Here is a 26,800-nt window from a genome sequence, read left to right on the forward strand (position 1 = left end):
AGATAGTTACCTAGAATAAACCTTAGTTCCTTTGTGTTCTGAGGCCTTCATTTCTTTGTCTTTTACTCAATCAAAAGACTGGCCCTGAATAAAAATGGTTTCACACATTTATTTTTCATTTTCTTCAGCCCTAGGAGAATTCTGTGTTCATATAACAGTAAAGAACCCCTTAAGTAACAAAGTATGATTCCTACTAAAAATCGGCAGAATAGCAGCAATGCAGTTGAAGGAATCTAGTTAGTCACAAGTGTTCTTTCCTATAATATCTATGGAAACTTTTGAAAACTGAAATACCCTGGTGTGCATGAGCTCTTCAAGAGTCCATTAGCTATTCAATGCTACTAGTATAGAATACCTACTACCCATTTTAATTAGACACTGTTGATGTCACCATGCAATTTTTATCATTAAATTAAAATATCATTGAAATACCTGTGCATTATATTTATATAAAATTCTATGAAGGACAGGAAAAAAATTATTTTACAAATTATATACACTTGACTATTTTATAAAAGTGAATAGAATGTTTATAGTAAATTCAGCATTAAAAGTCAATCAACATAAGTAGCAAATTACTTATATGAACAGTAACAGAAATATCAAAAAAAAAGCTAATCAACAAGTCACTTACTTTTGGTACCACTGGGCCTCTGTTACTGTTTCTGCTTCGATGACCTGACAGTGGGAAGACCTGTCCAAGTTGATTTGGGCGCTCAGTGCATTCTGTGGTTATAGTATTTACAGTATTTGCGGCTTGAAAGGTATTGGAGTAAGGTGTAGGAAAAGGATGATAGAAACCCATAACTTGGGCACATGGTGCTGGCATCAGCTGGTAATATGCATACTCTGTAGAAACAGGTGGCTGAGTAGATATAATAGGGTAAGCAAGGTATGGTCCAGCAGGGTTGGGACTGGGCTGCTGCCATCGTATATCATTGTTATATAATGGAAATTGTCTGTAAAACCAAATAAAAAAATTATACTGAAAATCTAAAATTAATGCTATGGGAAAATATCAACTCACTGTAACAAAAGAAAGAACAGTATAGAACAGTAGCTACATAATATTTCTGGGAAAGGGACAAAATCATCACTTTATAAATTTATTTGCAATAAGTAAAGATTATGATGTATATGCAAAAAATAATTTAAATGACAGTATAAAGGAATACAACCTGATAGTTTTAAAGCATTCCAAAATGTTTTAATTACTACCGTTCTTATTTGTAACTTTCCCCTCCATCTCCTCAAGATATTTCTGCCTAAAAGTTACATGTCTAGCTGCTAGATCTGCCATCAATGACAGCTTAAAGCTCCCCAATGCCAAAAACTCCGACAGTCTTCTGTAAAAAAAAATAGATCACGGTATAGGGTCATCCTTCACCTTTCAGCACTCGGCTCAGCCTCAGGGCCTCTTACACTTCTCCCATATTCCCCTAACCACTTGGCCAAGTGCAGCACTTTTCCTGGCTTCCCTCCTTGGCAATGGAAGCAGGCTCCAGACAAAGGAAGAAAAGAAAAAGGCAAGCTTTTCTTCTGCCATCTTATCCCCAGCATTAGACTTCCTCTAGTGTGGCTCCTATAAAGCACCAGTTAGCTTTACCCATCCCAACAGCACACCTCACTGAAGGTTGCTAATGCAAAGTGAGTGGTCCTGGAAATGGGGAACTAGGGCAGAGCTTTTTCTCACTACTTCCATGACAAAGCAAAATGGAAAAATTACTCAGTACCATAATTCCAAAAATATTTTAAAATAATCTGCTGGCTGGTTTACTCATGAATTCTCAAAGATTATTTGATAAGGCAAGATAACAAATTAATTGTACTGCCATTTTGTCAAATACAATATTCACATCATTAAATTTAGTTTACAAATCACTTAAAACCAAGTCCAACATAGGTCATATAATGCTAACTTCAATTGAGAAGGAGCCCTTGGTTCTTACTCTCTGTCCAAATCTCAAGACTCAAGTACCTCAGAATATAAACTTAAATATTTAACATTTGAAAGGATAGTTTAGTGGCCTCATATCTCATATATTCAGAATTTCTAAAAGAACATGCCTTGGCTGCATACATGCAGAAATACTGATCAGTATTCAGTATGGTTGGGCAGCGTTCTAGAGCCACCTCATTGCCTGGTGCCTCCTCCATTGATCCCAGAATGCCAGAGAAATTTAATTTTTATTATGTGCTGTAATTTGTAAAAAGCTGAAAGTACTTTTATACACCCATACAATGAAATGTATCAATGAAATGCCAATCATTCCAGCACTCTCAGCAGAGTCAGAAAGGTTACGGTAACTATCACAAGTTACACTGTAACCACTACACCACATTTTAGTACAGTGACTATCACAAGTTACAATATAACCACTACGCCACATTTTAGAACACATTTAAATGTTCCTAAAATTACCCTGTAACTAGCACACAAAAGCTAAATTAAACTAGAATCAATAGAGGCTAACTAATGATGAAGGCTTCCAAGTTAAGGACTATCCCTTGGTATCTTATAACTATATGCCAAGGATTGTCTTGGCAAATTATGAAATTAGATGTCTGATCTCAAAAAAGGGTTTCTGTTCACCTCTTTCTGAATATTTCATTCCTCCCTTTGGGCCAATTTATTTCAAACAAATTTCAGGTATTTAACAAAGAATTCATATCCAAAGAACTTCAGTTCTTCTTAAAATGAGAAAATAATCCACGTTAATAATTTTCAAATTTCTACATCATTTGGTTTTATTTACTCCCCTTAAAAAAAAGAGAAATGGTAATGTTTAAAAGTTGGATTTACCAATGTCTATATTTCCCTGGCTACCCACCCCTCCGAAAAAACAAAGAGAAAAAAAAATTACCTATTGGACTGGTTTTCCTGCACAAATGGATAACAAGTAATCAGGTAGCTGGGAATCGGAGTTGGTTCTACGCCAGAGACACTTCCATTATCATTTGGGAGTACCATAGGGATCATAAATGTATCAGGATTCTTCTTCTGGGGAATAAATGGCTCTACTTCAGCTGACAGCTTCACATTCTTCAAAGAGAAGGTGAAATTCATTAATAATAAATGAGCAGAAAAACTTAATACAAATTTGCAATTTGCCAAGAGGGATCAGTCTTTACAAACAGTAACTAAATCTCTTCTCAGTATTCACAAAACATTCAAAAAGAACAGCAATGTTAATTGAAAATAATGAAACAATGAGTAATTTAAACAAAGCCATCAAATCAAATGCAAACTTATAAAACGTTGCATCTTAATGAAATAATTTCTTACATAATCAAAACCGTTAAAACAATCTAGAGTACTAGGAAGTTATACCTCAGAGTTCAAAAATAAAGCTAGAAGTAAGAAAGCAAGCTCTTCAGATAAAACAATATCTTTCAAACTAAAATTTTCATAGGGGAAAAATAATCACTAAACTGAGTTCTGAAAGATAATTGCTTTGTACTGGGTACAATGAGATTACTATCATTAAATCAAAAAGAAGGAAAATATCTAAGATGAAAGAAAAAATAATATAGGGGGAAAAAACTTTTGGTTTACAGTTAAATTGGGGGAAAAAATGAGAGTTACTTCGTTTTCCTAACAAACAATCTGAGCAAACTAAAATAATTCCTAATACATACTCCATTTTAGTTTATAAGAAATTTATAGAGATTTAAAAGACAGAAAAAAACTTAAAGATTTAGAGGTACAAATATAAGTGACCACACTATAAAATAAAGATCCAAAAATGTCAAGATAAGGGTTACTCCTGAACAGAAAATAAGGCGTTTGGATTGGAAAAGGCAACTAGAGAGCTTCTAGGGTTCCTGACTAAGTTCTATATCCTAACTTGAGAGATGGATGGTTACAAGGGTGTTTACCTTATAACAATTCATTAAGCACTACATCTGTTTTAGTAGTTTTCTGTATTCATTAAATAACAATGAATCAAAGTTTAAGACATTCTGCAAAACTAAAAGCAGAAATAAACATTTTAATCTAAAAAGATATTAAACATAATTTTCAAAGAAATCAGTGAGTAAAAAACAAGCCAATGTTTCAACCACTCAAATCCTCAGAGAAATGGTCCTAACTGCAAGTTTTTCCCCAACAAACCCACTAGGATGGTATTTATTAGATGCCAAAGCATAGTTCTCAGAATAAATTTCAGGCAAGTTTTTTACAAAAGTAATCGATAACAAATCCAAGAAAGTCTAAAAACAAGCTTAATTTGTTCAATATTCAGGCTTTATTCAGAAAAATTAAATTCTCTAAAAACAATCCACTGTGAATATTCAAAACTGTTCGTAAAACAAAGGGGGGACATATATAGCATGGTAATTCAATATCCTTCCTCTCTACTTCGTTTAACTTTGATGTCTACAGTTTTACTATTAGCCAAAATATGAAGCAGATATAGTAATAACACAAATATTTGTGAACTGAAGTTGGTTTCTTGAATTGCAACATAAGAGACAAAACCACTTTTAAATGCTAGTAATATTAATAATTTTCACTCTGTGATATTCACTTGAGCCCAAAACTTATATATATAGGCTATAAAATATCAACCTAATAAATGTATCTCAACGGAGAAAAAAAGAGTCTATTTTCAATGATAATGCAAGATAATGGAAACTTGCTTTACACAGGTCATACATAGTTATAAAAAAGGGAAACAAGAATATTTGAACATCACTAAAAATACAATTCTTAGCGTTTTTAAAAATCACAAAGTCTTTCTGAACACAAGAGAACGCTCTGAACAGTATTATAAACCTAGACTACCAGACAGTTCTTTTCAATGTAAGGAATATGTGTACATCAAATTCTCAATGTAAAATAAAAAAGAACTAACAGTCATAAAGAAATAAAAGAAATTTGGAAATAACTTTTCCTGATCCCGCCAAAAAAATGCTAATTCATAAATTACCTCAGTAACAAAAAATTCAAATTCTGATTCATGTCAAAAGTTGGAAAGAATTTTTTTACACTCAGTTTTGTTTGTACTTAATTATTAGAGTATTCTGAACTTAGACAACCCACTGCTCAACAGATGCCATACATAATTTAGAACTAATGCTGCACATATACAAAGTATTTATCTTTAAATTTAAAAGTTGTATTGGTTTATATTTTAAGTGCTATTCTAGATATCAAAGTTCTACAATAAAATAAAAAACACTGAAATGGCCCTTTGTTTTTAACAAAAAAAGAGAAGCTGCTATAGTCAACAGCTGCACAAACAGAAGATGTCACTAGTAGGAACAAACTGGAAAACTTTATAGTTACTGCTCTGTATGGTTTTAGAAGTTGTGTATTGTGACTTTGGGGCCTTCAGTATCATATATCAAAATGCAGCATCTGCTATTCTCAGACCTGAAAAGTAATGTTAAGATACTGAACTATTCTTAAAATTCCACATAAAAAAGACCACAGAGACAATATGACAAGTAAGCAATGGATTTTGGCAATATTTCAATTACAGTACAGAAAATAAAGAAAAAGTCGTGCATGTAGACAAGAAAATTATGGAAAATTACCTAGAACAGTTATTTTGCACAATTTTATTTCTTAGTTTGACTTTCTGTATTTAGTCACTCTATTTTTGCCAGTATCTGTTTTTTAAGCATCAGAAATTTTACAGTAACGAGCTGTTTCTTTAAAATAAAGTTGTACAAATACTGAATTATATATTACAATGAAGATAGCCTAATTATTCTTGTACTATTATCTGCTTTGGATCAGCATCAGAAAAAAACTTATTTACATTATAAAATTTTTCAGAAATTACTCCAGAATTTTTCAAGTTAATGAAAAATAATAATAATCTCCAGAAATCTGTGTTTGGAAAAACGTTTCAGCAGTTTCACACTCATCTTTAAGTTTGTATATATCAAAGCAAATGTCAATAATAAAGCTTATTTAATGTGAATAATCTAGGAAATCCAAAACATTTATCACAACATGAAACTATAAAAACTTTAGGATTCAAACACTATACTAAAAAAATGCATTAAAATAACTGAAAGTCTTACATAATTCAACAAATGCATTGAACACATGTTTTTGAAAGAATACTGTACTAGACAGGTTAAGGAAAAATGGGCAAACAATACTATTAAGCACACATCAGCAGGGAATGCATACTTATGCTTTCCAAGATGGAGTGTCCTGAACAGTGCAAATGATTTTCTTATATTAAGCAACAGAATAAAGACATCCATTTACAATCAAAACTAAAGTAGGACAAAATTAGACACTCACACAGTGAAACTTCAGTATGTACCACATACCCATGGGGAAAAAAAAAGACTATGGAAGTCTTTCAGTCTTAGTATGTTAAGGTGAAAATATTACATATTAAACATCTCATGGCCAAAGATAAAATAAATGTCTTCTGAAGGAAAATATGGTTACTGCTTGGTTTTCTTGATTGGGATGGCTTACACTGAAAGTAAATCACTTGCCAAAACAGACTGCAGTATTTATAAACAAGTTTTGCAAGGCTTCAGAAAATATTGAGGAAAAAAAAAGTCAAAATTTGATTCTGCCCACTTGCTTTGCTATCTATACATTTTTCCCCCTTTAAAACAAACTTTAATCCCACTTCAAACGTGATGGAACTTTTCTAAGAACAATCCTTCTAGAATTAATACAAGTTTTTGGATCATTTATTAATTTCTTTTTATATTATTTTCTCTCCTGCTTTAATGGGATTTTCCCAATAACTTTTTGTCTTGGATGCTTAATTTTTATTTTCATTCTAAATTGCTTAATAATGAAAGCATTCATGACTATAAATTTACCTCAGACTACAGCTTCAGTCACATAGGTTTCCGTATGTGGTATTTAGTTGTTATTACTTTATTACCTTTTCAACACATAATTCTACTTCTTCTTTCCTCTTTGAGCTAAAGGATTAGGAAAAATGCCTTTTTTAAGTTTCCAAATGGTATTTTCTCCAAATGAGTATCAACTTTTTTCTTGATTATAAAAGCATTATTTTTTAAACTTGGTAAGACATATCATTTATATTCCTATATAAAGGCCAACTATAAGCACTATTGAATAATAAATATTTTACAGTAACTTATTTAGAATATATTCAGTTTGGAATATTGATACTATTTTAAGTTTATAAATTACTTATTTAAAGGAAACAATTATAAGCCAGGTAATTTTGCACCCTCATTAGTGAACAGCACATTACATGAATGCCATATATATTCATTACATATTTACTTCTCTAAAAATAAATGACAGTAGTAACCAATAATTCTGCAAATTATTTTTAAAAATTTATCTAATATTAATGCACTAAATATTAAGCCAATGTTTAATGTGTAAACTATTTGTGATAATACAAAGAGACTATAAATCTCAAGTATTATCGTCTCTAAGACCACTATTTAAAAAAAAATTTTCAAAACACCATCCTAAATTACCTAAGATAGAAACACCAAGCTTTTTTTAAACAAAATGAAGGCCATGATTTCTTCTTCACATCCTTACATCGGCTTTTTTGGGGGGGTGGGGGGGGGGTTATATATTATACCATGTAATAGCAACCTGTTCTTAGAACACTTAACTGTGAGTTAAAATTAAGCTGCATGCTTTGATATAATAGTCTTGGTAAAAGAGCATACTCTCCAGATTCTCTTCTCTAGTATAAAACATTCTTTCAGTCATTATGGCAATTAAGATCATCCATCTAGCACTGCATTCCCAGTAACGTACTTTTTGTACTTTATATAATGTTCCAAGGATTTAATTAGGTCAAAATGAGATGCAGAAAATTTGCATTAAGTACCATTTTTTAAAAAATCAAATGTCTACAAACTGATAACCACTTTGATATTATAATGAGTGTTAGTGCTATACACATTTCCACAAATTCTGAATGTGAACCTACACTGTTAAAAGGAAAAAAACATTTTTGGGGGGAAAATAGAAATTCAGCACATATTCCATATACTTTTTAAATAACCTTTACCTAAAGTCATTTCACCAGCAGAAATATTAAAGTATATTACATCATATTTTTGCCTTTACATTACTTAATGCCATCACAGTACAGTAAATAAAGAATCAAGAACTCCCCAAAGCTGAAAAATCTCCATTCTAGTCCCTATTAAGTGAATGGTTATTAGCGTTTTTTTCATTCATGGACTGTTGACAATATAATGAAAATACTGGATTTTTGGCCCCCCAAAATGCATATATAAAATGAAGCACACTCTTTTCAAGTCAACTACAGAGCCCTAAATTAAATGGCTGTGCTGTAACTAGGCACAGACACATCACTTTTCTGGATGTCAATTTCCTGTGTGTGTGGAGAGAGAGCAGAGAGGAGGTTCAAATTATTCTCCTCTCCTTACGTTTAAGCCAGGGAAGAAGAGGAGGTACTAGAAGGAAAAAAGATAAATATACACGTAGTCACTGGAAACTTTCATGATTTTTCTCAGTCCCTAAGTTTCTATGAGGTTTCCAATGGTTTGGGACTTTGGAAACGTGGAATGAAAGAGGAAGGAGCCCTCTAGTTTAAATAATTTCCTCATAGCACCTGCTTTTATAAAGATAATCACACACAAATAGCTACGCTAAAAGTTACCTTCTAAATAATTAATTTCCTCTAGGATGAAAGGAACCATAAGTATACATATGGTAGCATCACTGGTTACAGTTCTGGCATCCTGGTGACAGACCAAACTGTTTAACCCTTTGATTAGCGAGTGACACATATACAAGGAAATCATTTAAAGACATTCCCTATTCATTTGTCAGGTCTTGAAATCTCAAACATGTTAGACAGCTACACATTTTTTTTTTAATTAAACTGGCTATAGGCAGTATATAGACTACTCTAGGTCTAGAAAATTCTGTATATATTTTGCCAAGTGGCTCCATGTCAATTTTGCTTTGGTAATTTCATGTATCATTTTATAAAACTAGTGTTTCCAGAGTCACAGTCACACAAAGTTTTAAAAAACAAAATTAAAGCCTGTATAAAAAATACATACACAACGAGGAAGCTGGATTTGCCTGCCAAAGAGCCCAATTTCAAATCAAAATCGACTCTAATAAGCTATTATACATAAAATTCAGGAATTTTGGAAAACTTGTCTTATTTATTCAGGCACTAATCATCCCATTTGTAAAATAATTAGGCAAATCACTTGCCTCTCTTTCCTTCATCTGTTTGCCTAGTGAGCCCTAAGCAAGGCCTTCAACAGAAAGGAATGAATTGTGAGTAAACTTCAAGTTCATCAAATTGGACACCATTAAGCCGTTTTGTGTAGAAGTTTGAAAAGTGGAAAATACTGAATCTTCGAGAGGAAAAACTATTATTTTAGATTATTTTTTACACTGTCATTATCCCTGCCTACCTGCGCCAACTAGTATATATTATTAAGAATTTGATACAAATGGAAAAAATAACGAACAAAACAGGACTTCAATGGTACTATTTATCGAATGTAAAAGCGAATTTGGAAATCAACTCCTGCTTTGTATCCTACTCTTCAAATGTAAGTTCGATTTTCAAAAAAAAAAAAAAAAAACACTAATTACAATTTTTGCAAAACAACTGGAAGGAAGAGAACGGGGAAACTGATTGTACTATTTCATACCTTAAGAATACCTCCTAAAACCAAGGCAAAAGCAAAGCTTCACTCAATTGAACGTAGATCTAAAAAGCCTATCACCCTCCTTCACCTGTCGTTATCACACATCCTCTGACGGTCTTTCTGGGTGAGAAGCCTTCAAAAACCCTCTCCACCTTGAAAACACATTCCAAGCCTAAAGGGGAATGGGGAAGGGGGGGGGGGGTCACTGGAAGTTATAAAACCGCACCGGAAAGCACGGACAACTTGGAACCTTCTGGCTCCTTTCGCAAAACCCGGAGGAGAAGGCAACGAGTTCCATAACCCGAGGGGAAACCAGGGCTGGAAAGCTCTCACGACGAAGGTAGCAGCTGAGGAACAATGCGGGAGAGCGAAACGCCACCAGTCTCCCGGGCAGGGAATGTGCCCCCGGGAGGAAGCCGAGGGCTCCAGCCGCCCGGGCCCCTCGTTCGGAGACCCAGGCCCGGCCCGGAAGGATGCAGTGGCACCCAGCCCCCGGCCGAGCTGGCCCAGCTCGAGCCCACGTACCTGGTCTGCAGGGGTTCGGTCCATGGCGCCTGCAACCGCAGCGGACCCGCGTTAGTCGGTGTGGGGAGCGCTTCGGGCCGCTTTCTCCATGGCCCCCCACTCCAGTCCAGATCGGGCTCCGGGCCTCCGCCCCTATCTTGCTGGCCCCAACACCAAGTCCATCTACGCCACTAGCAGAGGAGGCGGCTCCAGCTCAGCGAGAAGGAGGAGGCGGTGCCGGTCTCGGGGCGGGATCATCTGGGACGGAAGCCGAATAGGGTCTAACTGAACGGGAGGCGTAATCGAAAATGGAAGCTCACGGAAGCGGAAAGAGAGGCGAGAGACCGAGAGGGGCAGCGTATAGGGTGAGGGCTGAGTGTGAGAGGTGGGTGAGTGGTGGGTATTGTGAGCCATGGCTGGCCGAACTGGAGGCTGAGACTAGATGATGACGCTCAGGAACTGGGTGCCCCGAACCACGCTGCGATTTGTGCGAGGCTTAATCGTCCCCTGGACTGTTAATTTGGAGGAGTGTCGGGACTCTTGGGAACCTGGGACACTTGGGTTCCAGCCTTTAGAGACCTTCTCGTGATCCGGAACCATGTCACAGTGACGTTGGAAAAACTTTTAGCTGTGCGCTCTACGTAAAATCTTCCTTATGTAAAGATAAAGTCCTTCACAGTACAGAATGACTAACAGAAGGAAATCTAATTAGGAAGCTCCATAATACGTTTCTTTTTGATGCATGGGCTGGAAATCAAACCGAGTCTCCTGCATGGCAGGCAAGCATTCTACCACCAGATTACCTATTACTCTCCACAATGCTTATTAATTAACTTATTCATTGCTTAGGAGCATGCCTATCTCTAGGCCCTCATCCAGGCTAATGTCACCCTTCTCAGAAACCCTGATTTTCCCCAGGGTGTGTATGCCACTACCCAACACATACATATTCTGAAATGTTGCTTTTTTCTGCTGTACTTATAGAATATTCCCTTTATTCCCAGTTCATTAGTTCCTTGAAGGGAGATGGACACTTGTTAAGCATGGCAAAAATACCCACTGTGCATCTCCTCAGACACACCCTCCAACACACACCTTTACCCGGAAGAGCCCTTGCTTGCTGACCAGCTTCGGGATACAGAATCAAAACAGCATATAAGCTAAGTGAAGGAAGAAAATTAGAGGTGGCTGCTGTTTGGGGAACTAGTGTGGAGATCCGCAGCTGGGAATGGGAAAGGGTATTTTAAGAAGTTTGCTTTGTTATGCTTCAGCAGATGTCGGTAAAAATGAATTCCTTTTTCAGTCAGTCTGTGTTCCCCTGATTTTCTTTGAATAGGACTGCATGAAGAGGCTGGTCTGTGAAACTCTTGACTACATTTATGGTGATATTGTCCTGGTGAAAAGAGCTATATTGTATCAAAAAGGCTGACATCAAAGCTGGTGATAGAAACAGTTTGTAAGGAGAAATATTTGTACTTGTACATAGAGACTTATTTAGCTTAACTCTTCTGCCAACACGAAATGAATATCTAAATATATGTACACATATTGAATATATACATACATATATGTACTCACGCACATGTGCAAGTGTTTGAATTGCATATGTATGTATGAATGTCACATGAGCAATTCATGGACTTCATAATGTTAATAAACCTAATGTGCGTCATTGTCCCTATTAGAGATTGAATGAATGATGAGTGAATCTAGATTTGCTCAGAAAAACTAAGCTATTTATAGGGTACAGTTATGCAAACTAAAAGACAATCATCCTCCACAACTGAAAGATAAAAAGAACTCTGGATTGTCAAAATGTCTTCCCATTGGTGGTCTTTAGCCATAACAATTACCCACCATATGAATAAAATGGCACTACCACCATGGCTTTGAGATTATTTCTGCCTCCACCCACTCCACCCCACACCCTCATTTTAGTACTCTCATTGTAACACCAGGTTACTTTAAGAGTAGAACTAGAGAAGGGTGCAGTAGGTGGACCAATACTTCTCCTACCTTTCTGCCACACCATTATGCAATTCTGAATATATTTTCACAGAAATACAGGATTTCATTCATCAGCATTTTCCCAAAACAAAGGGGTCCTTTAGAGTTTTCCTAATAGGATATTTTGCTAAAATAAACTACGTGGCTGGGGTATATTTTCTTAGTTTATAAATTAAATACTTTTTCATGCAAATTAATATCTCAGCATTTTAAAAGAGCAGGACTGGATAGAAATAAACAATTCGTGTTTGACTAAATGACTGATTGAATAAATAACAGAGAAAGGGAAAACCTTCCTTACAGAAGAATTCCAAGTAATATCTGTTGATACTCCCTGCTCCAAGAAATGGAGCTTACTTTTCCTGTCCCCTTTGAGTGTGGCTGAACTAACTCCTTCCAAAGAATAGAGCATGGAAAGGGAAAAACAAATTTTATAATGAAGAAAACTGGCAAACATTACCTTAATCAGGTGATCAAGATTAACATACCAGTGATAAGTCATGTTGAAAGCATGTGCCCCTATATGATGCTTAGAGCATTTTATCTCTGTGGTATTCTTCCCCCAAACCCATAACTGCAGTTTAATCTTGATAAAAACATCAGATAAATCCAAATTGAGAGACATTCTACAAAATACCTGACCAGTACTCCACCAAACAGTCAAAGTCATCAAAAACAAGAGAAAATTGAAAAACTCACAGACTAGAAAGGACTATGGAGATATGACAACTAAACACAGTGTGGTATCCTGGATGGGATGCTGAAACAGGAAAAGGGCCTTACCAAAAAAATTGATGAAATTTGAACAAAGTTTGGAGTTTAATTAATGGTAATGTACCAACACTGGTTTCTTACTTTGATAAACATATAAATGTAAGATAGGGGAAACCAGGTGAGGGATATACAAAATCTCTCTATTATATTTGCAAATTTTCTTTAAATCTAAAATTATTGCAAAATATGAAGGTTATTATAAAGAAAGCAGTACTAAAATTCATTCAACTCGAATTCTTCTTTAATAATTGTCTATTTCTATGTGGGAAAAAACTTCCCAGTGAATTCGCTGCATATAAACTTTGAGTTCTCTTAACTTCCTAGGCGTATTTGAAGATCATTTACATAATTTGATAGAGTGAGATGAGCAGACAATATTGGTGGTAACAATAGTAGTTTCACACACAAAAATAACAACCAGATAGTCTGGTACAGAAATCTGTTGGGAAAACAATCAAACAAACAAAAAGGTAGAGAAAGAAGAAAAATAAACGAAGAAATCAGGTATATATTAGTCTCACCTACCTATTAATAAATCTGAAAACCACATAGAAATAAACTACCTACAAAGAATATAAAACAGTAAGTCTTAAGCTACAAAACAGAACAAATCAAAGCAAAGATAATCGGAGACTCCACAGAAAAAGGGTACTTAAAGGATTCTCGGAACTTTTGCAAACTTTCAAAGAATACATATTTGAATTGCATAAATTTTTCTGAAATATAGGGGAAATGGTAAAGTAGAGATTTTTTTTAGGCAAATTAAGATTTAATTCTAAATTCTGGCAGGAATAGCATCCAAGATAGAAATTATTTAAACTGGTTTCTCATATATAGATACCAAAAAAAAAAAAACCCTAAGACAAAAAAAATCCCATGGCATACTAAAATAATTACTATATCTAAGTAGGTATGCTAGACATAATTCAGGATGCCCTTGCCCTCATCTAGGGCAATCCCGACAAGACCCTACAAAATGGACTATAGTCCAAATACTGTACTCCCTACCCAGCTCCCAACTCTAGTCACACATGCTTGGAGCAGAAGTGGATGCCTGAAATAGAGGTTGTCCAGGCACGTGAAACCAGCAGTTCCTGCCTTTTATGACTATTCAGATTGTGTTAAAAGTTTAAATGAACAGATACAGAGGGAGGTTGCCTGTGAGCTGTGAATGCTGGAACTAAAAGGTTGTGTTGACTTGAGGCTGCAGAAGCCATTAATAAGAATCACAAACAAGATGCAAAAGTAGAGAACATAAGATGAAACAGAAGAGAGCAGAGAAAGACACAGAATGAATGAAAGAAACCATGAAATATGGAAAAGACAAAATGGCTGCTCCCCACAGTTGCCCAGTATAGACATATTCCTTACAATAAACTCTTCATTTTCTTGAGCTTTGAGTGGGTTTCTGTATTTTGCACTCAGTAATTTCCCAATTAAAACATCAGAATTCATCCCTGGGATGGATTTTAGAATTAGGGGCAGGTATTGACATAACACAAGAACAAGTAAATTCAAAAATCACATAATGACGACCACAAATTGTAACTATAATTTATACAATATGTTTCGGTTTGCTAATGCTACCAGAATGCAATATGCCAGAAATGGATTGGCTTTTGTAAAAGGGATTATTAAATTACAAGTTACCATTCTAAGGCTATGAAAGTGTCCACGTTAAGGCATCATCAAAAGAGAATACCTTCGCTCAAGAAAGCCCAATCATGTCCAGAGTTTCTCTGTCATATGGGACGCACATGGTGACATCTGCTGACCCTTGCTCCCGGGTTTCATTGCTTTCAGCTCCTGGTTCTAGTGGCCTCTTCTCTGAGCTTCTGTCTATCTCCAAGTGTCTCCAAATGTTTGCGTCTGGTTTCATCTCTCTGCTCTCTGTGTTGGCTCTCCAAGCATGTGTCTATTCTCTCATAAAGGACTCCCGTAAATGGATTAAGAACGACCTTGAATGGGCAGGGTCTCATCTCATCTAATCAAAAGATCCCACCCACAGTTGGGTAGGCCACATCTCCATGGAAACAACCTAATCAAAAGGTCCTGCCCAACAATCAATCTGCCCCCACAAGACTGGATTAGAAGAACATGCCTTTTCTGGGGGTACACAACAGTTTCAAACCAGCATAGATACTTCACAGGTTATAATGTATTTCCACCTAACATCTTGCAGGGTTGGGTGAGGGCTGAAGGAATAAATTAATGCATACGGAGAAGGGAAACAAAAAGACAAGCAAAGTTCTGCCTACTCTTTAACTGTAGGGGTTAGAGGAGATCCTGACTAAATGTATCCATTAAGTCAGAAGATGTCAAACTTTATGTCTGTAGTTAGGGCTAGAATAGACAAGGCTGGCAACAGTGATTTATTTATTTATTTTTATTATAACTTCCATTTATTGAGGTAGAGGAAAAAGTTAAATGACACCACAAAGAAGCAAAAAGACATATCTCAAGTGTGAGAAGTTATACAGAACAAATGACCCAGATTCTATACAGGTCAAGAGTAGGAAAAAAGATATTAAAAAGCTGCTCTTGAGTAAGAGAATATTACCACACATAACAACCAAAAGTTATCTTTAGACCTTGTTTGGATCCTGATTCAAATAAGTAAATTGGCCCAGCTAATATGGAGTAGCTGTCCCAGCCCAGCAGAACCCTGAGACCAAAGGACATGCCTGACAGAAAATTAGCCATGAATTTTAATTAGGGACTTACAAACAGAAGAAAATTCTACCCAATGGCGGCTGGTTGGGAAAATGAAAGTTCAGCAGTCCATGCCAATGAGAGACAGCACGAGTGTTTCAGCAGAATCCCACTAGAAGGGAGTTTTAAATTCTTTGACATTTACCATCTCTCCCAGTTGTGTAGGCAGCTGTGTGCAGTGACTTGCTCTCAGGAGGAGGGGACAGGGCTGGGCCCTAGGTCCTTACAATAGCCCATCCCTCCCTTTCAAACATAACCCCTGGGCATGATAAAACAAACAAAAAAAAAATGTAGGAAGTCTCTAAAGGATAGAAAGGAAGACCAGCTAGAGACATGGGGACTTCAAGAATGGCATAGCAGTAACTTTGCCTCACAGACATCCCAGGGAAGGTGCTAGAGACATCTGCAACTGGGAACTATGCTGGTTTGAAACTGTTACATACCCCAGAAAAACTCTGTTCTTTTAATCCAATCTTGTGGAGGCAGACCTGTGGTCGGGTGGGACCTTTCAATTAGGTTGTTTCCATGGAGATGTGACCCTGCCCATTTAAGATGTGTCTTAATCAGCTTACTTGAGTCCTTTAAGAGGGGAGCATTTTGGAGAAAGCTCAGACACAGATGCTTGAAGAAAGAAAAACGCCCTGGGAGATGCTAAACTAAAGGAAGAAATCCAGGGCTTGCCCTGGAGAAGCTAAGAAATGACCCATATATGCTTAGAGAGAGAAATGCCCCAGACATGATAAGTAAAGGCCCACAGGACCCAGAAAGTCGCTGGAGTCAGAAGCTGAAAGCAACGAACCACGCAGGAGCAAAGACGGGCAGACACAGGACACGTGCCTTCCCAGCTGACATAGGAGTAGCAGATGTTGGTGGACTTTCTTAAGCACACAGGAATCATCTTGTTAATGCCTTAATGCAGATATTTTCATGGCCTTAGAACTATAAATTTGTAACATAATAAATCCTCTTTGTAAAAGCCAGTCCATTTCTGGTATATTGCATTCTGTCAGTTTTAGCAAACAGAAACAGGAACCAACAGGAAAAGATAAGAAAAAAATCCAGCTCCTTCCAGCGAAAGAACTGGGAAAAGAGTGGCCTAACAGAACAGAAAACTTTTATTGTTAACACCAACCCTACTCTAGCCAAACACCAATGGGAAAACTGCCTCTCCCACCCCCTGGGATGTCCGCAGCATCCATTGGAGAGCTGAACCTTCACCCTGACCAGGCAGCAACAAAGTGGTACAAGCCGGCCCTCCATTCCCCCACTCTCTTAGGTTCAGGGACTCTAGACAGGGCACTGAAATTCCTCTCCCATCTAGTGGCAAGGAGGCAATGTGAGTTGGCCTTTCTTTTGAAGGGATGGTGTCAGCAGCAGAGTGGAGAACTGAATTTCTACCCATCCAGCCTTGAGTCCTCCATTGCAGTACACTCCGGAGGGAGTGTGACACCGCTGCTAACATCTTGATTTCGGCCCCGTGAAAATGATTTCAGACTTCTGGCCTCTAAATCTGTAACAGAATACAAATGTGCTTTTTAGGCTACCAAGTTTGTGGCAATTTGTTAAAGCATCCCTAGGTAACAAATACAGTAAACAAATAGAAGGAAGCCATGGGTGACAATAAGGATGCAGTGCCTGAGACGTAGTCCTGCCCTCAAGTATATTGCAATTTAAAATTTAAAAAGATAGATATAATCAAATAATCAGACTTGAGGGCAAAAAAAAAATGGGACAATGGTATTACATACAACCCTGAAAGGTAGCAGGGAGGAGAGAGTAATCAACTTTATTGTTGGCCATCTCATAAGGACATTATGTCTGAGCTAGGCTTGAAGGTTCAAGCAGAATTTTCCATGTGGATAAAGCTGTAAAGTGCTGTCCAGCCAAAAGAAATAGTTTGTGAGTGAGTGCATGAATATGATGTGAGAGACTACTATTTAAAACCAAGCACTGAAATAATAATCATTGGAAAAATCTGGTTTACTTTTTATTAGCTTTTGATTATCTGCATTTTGCCACATACTTGAAGGTAATAATGCAGTCAAAAAGATACTGCAGTGCTTTGGTCTTTCTGCCTTCTTCTGAGGAATGAGCTGAGGAAACTGATATATAAGCTCTCCAAGGATCTTTCCACTTTGTAAGATTTTTATGAAATGGCTCCTGTTGAACACCTACTGTGTACAAGTGGTTCATTTAAAATATAAGAACAAGACACAGATGTTACTTTGCTCTTCTTACTCATCCTATAAAAGATGGCAATAACTTTTAGAATAAACAATTAAGATCGATGTAGAAAAAAAGACATATTTTAATACTAAATTTTGCATTTGATATTATTAAATTTAATTATTTTATTCATCAAGAAATATTTAATGTGTCAAGTATATGCTAAGTATTGGAGCTACAGTGGTTAACGTGAAACTATGAGAGTAGAGACTAGAGTTGCCTTAAGGGCAAGATGTGCACAGAACAAGTAATTACAAGTGAGATGAGTAAAAAAAGAAAGTTCAATAGTTCTGACATGGGAGTAGAAGGTCAGGGAAGTCATATCTGAGTAAATAGCATCTAAATGATGATCTGAAGGGAAAGTAGGAGTTATGGTATGTGAAGGTGAAGAAACAGGAAAGTTGTTCCAAAAAGAGGAAATGCCATGTGTGAGGTCTCTAAGGTAAGAGAAAGAATCTAGCATTGTACTTAAACAAATTTATCCCTTGTGATGAGAGTTGAGGATGTGGCATATAATCCAATAGAGCAAAGCCTCTGAGTTGAAGGAGATGAGATCCAAAATCCAGGGGAAGACATTGGCCTAAGACAGGAAGAGGGGCATGTTGCCCCTTATAACCAAATGAAATGAGGAAAGGATGAGTAGGGCCCCAGAAGGGTTTGATGCTGATAGTTGAGGGAATGTCTGTCTAAAGGCTTCTATTTCCTTTGGTTATCTGCTGACAGTAGGCAGAGGCAGAGTTTTGATGATCATGCATCTATCAAAACTTAGCAAACATGTATTTAAGATTTGTGCGTGTCATTATACATAAATTTTAAGTTGAAAAAAAAAACTGTGAATAAATATTGAACTCCGGTTTTAACAAATGCATGCACAACTGTAACCCAAATCCCTGTCAAGATGTAGAACATTACTATCACCTCCCTCCCCCTCCCACCCCCCACCCCCCCAGCGACTTTTAGAAACAGCTCTATTTGTATCAAATATATTATTCACGATTGTATACACACTGCTTAGATTAATGCCTGGCATATAACAGATACCCAATAAGTACCTGTAGTATAAATGAACATGTAATATGAAATTAAATCGAGTTTTTTTTTTTTATGCAGAGTTATGTTTTGTTAAGCATGTGCATTTTGTTGAATGAGCAGGATTCAATGAAATCATTTTTTTACTCCACTATTCCTTCAAAGTCTCTGAGGGTTACCCTTTTTCTGCCCCAGGTGAAATCTCATGACGATCAAACAAACTTCATCTCAAGTTCAAAGGTTCTCCTTTTCCCCAGCCCAGTGCTGCTTCAGGCTGGAAGTCCTCAGTGGGGGGAGGAGTCAATGGGGGAGGGGCATAGTCCAATTTCGTCTCCATTTCTACCTCCTCACAGCAATCAATTGCGGTTTAGGCTTTTAGACTCCTCCCTCTTGGGGCCCTAGAGAAGAAGACATGCCATTGTTAGGGGGAGGGTGACAGAACTTCTCGGATAGTGTGACATGCATGAAGTCACCACTTATAAACCTACTTCTGAGCACGTGGATTTCCTTGGGTTCAACCTTCTGCTTGGTCCCTTAGGCCCTCAGCCAGGCAATCTTCTAGCTGGAATCCCTTTCAAAACGACTTCGGGCAAACTTTCTTCCCACTGATCCCTGGGAACATTTTCCTACACTTGCTTTATCACATTGGTAAGGAATATACATTCTTTTTTTTTTTTTCATGGTAGCTATCTAGTCATCCTCCATTAAGCCATCTTATTTCTGGTACTTTTCAAAGTAAATTATAGACATCAGTATACTCTCTCCTGGGGGAAAAAAACCCAGGTAACCATAGTTGGTGAAAGGGCAGAGTTTCCGGTGCTGTTTTCTCTCTACTCTGTGTTTAGTTTTCTCAGGAATGTATAAGACTCAGGTTCCTGTATTCTCCCAGGGGCCGTGAATCAAGTTCTCCAAGTTTTGCTCTGAAAGCTTCTCTCACACAGCTTGTGGTTGATAGGACTTATCTTTTTCTCCTTATCCTCGTGGGGGGTAGGGGAGTAGGTAGGTATGAACTATGTCCAAAGCAATAGCCTACCTCAGTTAAGAGTCCCCAGCGCCACTCTCACCCTTAATAGGCTGGAGGTGAGTGATGAATAATGCCGGTACACAATTTCTTAGCATGTCTTGCAACAGTGGTATAGCACCTGGCTTAGGATGTGGGGTACTTGGCAATTAATGTATTTTCTTTTGGAAATTCAGGCAAACAAAGTCCCAATTTAATATCATATTATATGTTCATTGATTTAATCAATATTTTTCCAGCACCTTTTATGTCCCAGGCGTAGGTCTAGGTGGTAAGGGTACAACAGTAAACAAAGACAAATTCCTGCTCTCATGGAAATTTATGATTTAGTCTGAGACTGACAATGAGCATATGAGTAAAGATAATTTCAGATAGAGATGAGTGTGATGAGGGAAATAAAATATTCTCATATGACTGAGAGCAAGTAGAGGAGGAAACGCAACTTCTTTTGGTGGTGGTAGGGATTAAATCATGTCCCCCACAAAAAACATGCTTGAGTCCTAACCCTTGTTTCTGTGGATTTGTAAATAGGACTTTTGAAGGTTTTATTAAAGTGTGGCCCAAATGAATAAGGGCAAGCCTTAATCCAATATGGCTGAAGTCCTTAAAAGTAAAGAAAATTCAACATGGTATTAGAATAAACCAAAGGAGGAACGCAAGGCTACAGATCACCTTGTGACAGAGGATTGCCAGACAGGCTTCACCAGAATGCTGCAGACTTTGGAGAATGCACAACCTTGCCAACACCTTGACTTCGGACTTCTAGCCTCCAAAATGGTGAGACAATAAATTCCTGTTGTTTAAGTCAATCAGTGTGTGGTATTTGTCATAGCAACTCTGGCAAAGGTGAGTTCATCTCTGAGGAGGTGATATCTGAACTGAAACATGAAGAATATGAAAAAGTGGGAGAAAGTTCATGTGAAACCCAAGGAGAGACAACTTGGTATTGGAGGAACATGAAGGAGGAGGCCAGTGTGAGTGGGGAATGGGGGGTGGAGTGGGGAGATGGAACAAGCAATGGATGAAACAGATCCAAATGGATCATGTAGGAACACTGTAGGCATTGGTAAGGAATATGCATTCAATTTTTTGTGTGTGTGTGGTCAGGCAGTAGGAATTGAACCCGGGTCTCTGTCATGGCAGGCAAGAATTCTGCCATGGAGCCAATATCACCCCACCCAGAATATGCATTCAATTTTAAGTCCAAATGCCATTTGGAGGATTATGAAAGAGGTACATTTGTTATACCAAGAATTCACGTGTTGGCCAAATGTTGGGGAGAGTCATATGTCAAAATTAATATTTAACTTCTGGGATATAAGAACAGATCTGAAAGTTTATTTAAGAACTGAGTTGTTATTGCAATTTTATTGTTAAAAATGTTAATGATAGGATTTTACACATCTGATGTAAGGAAGAAACAATTTCTCAGCATTGTTAGTTCTTATATGTTCCTGCAGTCACAGTATCGTACATTGCAATTTTAAATAAAAGCCCACTTTCTACAAGGTCAAATGAGGAGCAAGACAATTTTTGGCTAGCTCTGCCAGTATAGGATACTTCTGCTGCTAGACAAAACTGTAGTCAGCAGTTACATGGTTACACTTCTAGCAGTGGCATTGCCATCTGTTACGAAGCTTCTTTTTTTTCTAGTGGGAAAGAACTAACATGAAGTTTTATTTGCTCTTTAACCCCCATACTTGAAGATTTCGCTTATGGAGATGAATTAATTTCATTGATGCCTCTTAGAAACTGAAGCTTGTGCTCTGCCTGAAGAAGATGTGTTCTGAATATTTTCAGACGCAGACCTAAGATTATTACTCTCACTTAGAATCTAGTATGTGTTTCTGCATTCTTTCATTGTTAATTGAATTTTGTGAATATTTATGGTTCAAAATGCTGTAATTTTTTTCTTTAAGTTGTCCAGCCAGACTTTCTTCATAAGTGTATTAATTTTCAATTATTTTCCTTTTTATTTATTTGAAAGCTGTCAATAATTTTTTTGACATAAAACTAACAACTTTCACAACCACCATTATCACTGCAATTTCCCCTTTATCAAATGAATAGAATTTCAACATGAGGAGTTACATTCAAAATGCTTACCTATATTTGAAAGTGAATATTTGCATATTAACAATAACTCTGACTAGCATGCTTTGTTCTTATAACTTGCACAGTTTTGCTGATTAGACATGGTGTTTAACCAATAAGACCACCAGGTCAGGGACCACCCTAATTTAGAGTTGCAAGAAAGTAAAACAAGTATTTGACAATTTAGCCTTCCAAAGACCAAGCTGATGGTACAGCTGAAAAGCAGATTTTAGCCAAGTGCCAAAAACCAAGGCGAGAACACAGCTGATCTTGAGTATATCTCTTGTTTTATGCAGAAGAGTAACATGATCTAGTGTCAAAAGGTTGGTTAAGGTGACAGACCATGTAATCAAATCCAAGTAAAGACACTACTAACTAAAATTTACTAAAGGTAACACCTATGTAATTTCAGGATATAAGATAAATCCACCAAGATTCCTATGTATTAGTGGCAAACTGATAGGGAAAGAAAGGTCCCATTTATATCAGTGGTATGATGAAGAGAGTACAAGACTAAGAGTCAACAACTTACTTGGGTTTAAATCTTAGTTATGTTCTTTCCAGGCCACGTGTTCATTTTTCCTTTATATATATATATATTTTTGTTTGTTTGTTTGACAAATCTTCACACACATACAGTCCATACATGGTGTACAATCAGTGGCTCACAGTCTCATCACATAGTTGTGTATTTATCACCTTGATCATTCTTAGAATATTTGCATCTCTCCAGAAAAAAGAAATAAAAAGAAGAAAGAAAAAAAATCATACATTCCATACCCCTTACCCCTCCCTCTCATTGACCAACAGTATTTCAATCTACCCAATTTATCTTATCCCTTGTCCCTGCTATTTATTTTCTATTCAACTTTTTTTACTCATCTGTCCATACCCTGGATAAAAGGAGCATCAGACACAGGATTTCACAATCACACAGTCACATTGTAAAAGTTATATTGTTATACAATCGTTTTCAAAAATCAAAGTTAGAGAGTGCAAGGGTCGTTCAGTGGTAGAATTCTCACCTGCCATGCAGGAGACCAGGGTTTGATTCCCAGCCCATGCACTTTCCAAGCAATCAAACAAATAATTCAGCAAATGGTGCTGCAATAAGGGATACACCATTGAAAAAGAATGAAATGTGAACCCCATCATGCAGCATACAAAAAAAGAGAAAGAAAGAAAGAACAAGGCTACTGGAACACAGCTCACCAATTTCAGGTACTTCCCTTAAGCCACTCCAACATACCATAAACTGAAAAGTGATATCTATATAATGTGTAAGAATAACCTCTAGGATAACCTCTTGACTCTGTTTGAACTCTCTCAGCCACTGAAACTTTATTTTGTCGCATTTCCCTCTTCCCTTTTTTTGGTCAAGAAGCCTTTCTCATTCCATAATGCTGGCTTACATCTCAGCCCGGGAGCCATGTCCCATGTTGCTAGGGAGAGTTACACCCCTGGGAGTCATGTCTCACGTAGCAGGATATGTGTTCTTGAAAGTCACTTAAGCCTCCCGGATATCAGTTTCTTCATTTCCACATTACATAGGGTTGTTGAGAGGCTCAAGTTGAGGTAATGAAGGTGAGAACACACTCCAATCTCTAGAGTAGTGGTTCTCAATCTGGGGTGTTTTAAGACTAAGATGCTCAGGTCTTTCAGACTAAATCAGAATCTCTGGAGTAAATAATCTCCTGATCAGCCAGAGTCAGCTATGAAATCTTGTCAGATCATGTCACTCCTTTCTTCAAATCCTCCAATGCAGCGTCCCACCTCAGAGTAAAAGCCAACGTCTTTAGAGGCTAGTGAAGACCCTCCAACTCATTGATCAGCCCCCTACCATGCCTCCCATTTCACTTGCTCACTCACAGGGCTCCAGCCACACTGGTTTCCTTTATGTTTCTCCATCATTCCAAGCACACTCCCACCTCAGAGGCTTTGCCTTGGCTGCTTCCGCTGTCCAGAACATAACTTCCCTGAGCTAGTCCACATGGCTCAAGCCCTTGCTTCAGGCCTTTGTTTTAAATGTGACTTTCTAGTGAGGACTTTCTTGACCATCCCCTTGAAAACAGCACACACAAACACCCTTTTTCCCCTTCCAGTTTGATTTTTCTCCATAGAACACCACCTTGCCCATAGCAAGCCCTTAGTAAATATTTATTGCTGCTGTTCCAAATGAAAGTTCTGAGCATGCCTCTTCCTTCGATGATGGCTCACTGCCTACTCTAAACATACCCTGTGATTTCCTAACTCCTTGCCTTTGCTCGTGAAGTTCCTCCTACTTCCCATGCCCTTCCCTTGTTAAAAATAATTTTTTTCATTGCTTGAATGAAAAGGATCCCCTCAGAATTACTCTAGCTTGTTGTGTCTTCTCCCTTAAATTATTTGTGTACTGCATATAATTATTTGTGTAATTACTTCCATCACAAGAGTGTATACTCTTTGAGACCAGTGTTACTCAGCATTGTTCATTGAATGAAACATGAGCCTACCTTTATAGCTGCATTAACCAGAAAATGGAAGAAAAGTAATTAAATGGCAGCCCTCCTAGCACTTGTGAGGATTTAGATTGCACATGAATAAAATAAAAACAGAAGATGATAACACACCAGAATAATTTGTGATGATGGAAAGATCAATAACAAGAAAGCAAATTTCAATAAACTTAAATAGGTGAGAGTGAGTTGAAAAGGAATGAATTGGACACTGTGGGCAAGGGTGCGTGTGTGTGTGCACGGGTAGTCTAGGTATGGAGGGAAAAGTGTGCACCTATCTCACGATGACTCAGACTTCCAGGATGCAATAAAAGTTTGTAAATGTGCACCTATCTCACGATGACTCAGAGTTCCAGGATGAAATAAAAGTTTATCAACAGTACTGTGGTGGGAAAAACCTTTGTGTCTAAAAAGGCAAATTACTTAGAGACCTTTTTTTTTATCTCTTTTATCTCCAAAAGGCACCATGGTTTCCCCTTCAGTCTCACCTTTTTTCCTGAATGGGATACAGGTGAACAGGCTAAACTTCTGCTGTGAATGTAAACATTGGAAATGTTTTAGGCTTGGAGGCAAATGTGGCTACTTTGGGTTTGCATGTGTCGAGAAATCATCACCCTGCTACAAGTGCATTATTGCAGTGGGGCTTTACAAAAAACACTTTTACCAAAAACCAGGAAAGAAGAGAATACTCCTAAAGGAGGGTGGGGAGAAACTGAGGAAGGATAAAGAGTACATTGTACGGAGAAAGAATGAGATTGAGGAGAACCAAGACTTTGCCTCAGCCATTTTTTTCAGTTCCAAGAGAAAAAAAAAATGGGATCAGAGAAGTGAGAACTGCTATAGAAGAAATGAAAAATGAAGGAAAATCAGGAGAAGGCATTTAGGAAGATGACCAGGAAATTACATTTAAATATGAATATGAAGAAGATTTTGAAATAGATGAGGAGAAACAATATGGGAACACTAATGAAGAAGGAGAGGCTGATGATCAAATGAGTGGAATGTCAAAGTCACCTTCAGATGACGAAAGAGATCATCTAGTCCCTGAAATTCAGGAGAGTGAAACTTATCACAGAAGGCACCAGATGCTGATGACAATCTGAAAGATGAAGGTGATGGATGCTCCAACAGTGAATTGGGAGATGATAAACAAGATAGAAAAACTGCTTCATCAACCTCATCTAGAAGTCACCCATATTCTAGTTGCAGTGAAGATGAATTTACAGTGGGAGATGCGGACGCCCACACAGAAAACCTTCCAGAAAAAAAGGGCCAGGAGCTCATTTTCTACGGAGTTAAGTGAAAATGATGAGTCAGGAAAATCCCACTTTCTGACCGCGGAATCCCTGAAAATTGAAACTGAAGACCAAAAAATAATAACGTCAGATGTGAAGACCAAGCCCATGCTAACAGAGGAAAACTTGGAGAATGCTCTTGAAGAAGACATGAGGAGAGGAGCTCGAGCAATTAGAGAAGAATTCCAGTGAGCCTGCTTCAGAGGAAGAAAAGGAAAAAGGATAAGAGTAAGCTTTGGGAAGGGCATGCTGCTAAGGCAAAGGCGGGAATACAGGTCTCTCTAGGGTGGAGAGAGAATGTGGTAAGTATGGTCATTGAGTTGTCCCTGTGCATGGAAGCTGATTTTGATCACTGCATTCTGCCAAAGCTTGGCAAGTACTGTTGTGATAATGCTAAAGGGGGTCAATTTTTTACCTTGTTTCTCTCTTTCTCATACAATCATACGTGTATTCTTAGCTTGCTTTTTTCCTTCTATTGCATTTAAAAAATTACTTGATGATTCTTATATAGCCTGTTTAATATTTTCTGTAAATTCCTTCCTATAGAAATCCTATCTCTAGAATCAAATAAAGCAAAATATATGTCTGAAGGCAAAAAAAAAAGAAAAGAAAGAAAAGGAATGAATTATTGCATGACTTGACTCTGAGAAGAAGATAAAAAGTTGGACATAGCATTTACTTTAGGTCTTTAGGCCAAGCAGGGTAAAAACAAGAAATAACTTCCCAGATTTATTATGATGTCCTACACATGGTTTTCTTAAACTATTCCAAATATCGGTTTTTCTTTAGAGGACCTATCTCATCACAGTGAAAACAGTAAATGTCTGACACTTCCCCTTTATTTGGACATTCTATATAACCTGAAGTTGAAAAATCTCCTTCAAATCAACATATGTTTGCCCTGACTTTATGAGCTTTTGTTACAAGCTACGTAGATTTTTCAAGTCAGTGATTCATATCCACAGTTCTTCAACCCTAGGTTCTTTTGGGGGTGTCCTTTCTGAACGGAAGCTCAC

At 37.3% G+C, this 26,800-nt stretch overlaps 1 protein-coding gene across 1 annotated transcript in view; it reads right to left on the reverse strand.

Annotated features, from left to right (window-relative positions):
- The window catches only part of SECISBP2L (SECIS binding protein 2 like), a 66,169-nt gene extending 55,786 nt beyond the window's left edge, over positions 1–10,383 (reverse strand). The window contains exons 1-3 of the mRNA XM_077127820.1: positions 10,153–10,383; positions 2,865–3,043; positions 635–959 (exon numbers count right to left, since the gene is read on the reverse strand). Of these exons, the coding sequence (XP_076983935.1) occupies positions 635–959; positions 2,865–3,043; positions 10,153–10,176 (528 nt within the window). The 5' untranslated portion in view covers positions 10,177–10,383. The remainder of the gene's footprint in view (positions 1–634; positions 960–2,864; positions 3,044–10,152) is intronic.
- Positions 10,384–26,800: the final 16,417 nt, after the last annotated feature.

This window comes from Tamandua tetradactyla, chromosome 14 (assembly GCF_023851605.1).
Source record: "Tamandua tetradactyla isolate mTamTet1 chromosome 14, mTamTet1.pri, whole genome shotgun sequence".
In the NCBI taxonomy this organism is placed as follows: Eukaryota; Metazoa; Chordata; class Mammalia; order Pilosa; family Myrmecophagidae; genus Tamandua; species Tamandua tetradactyla.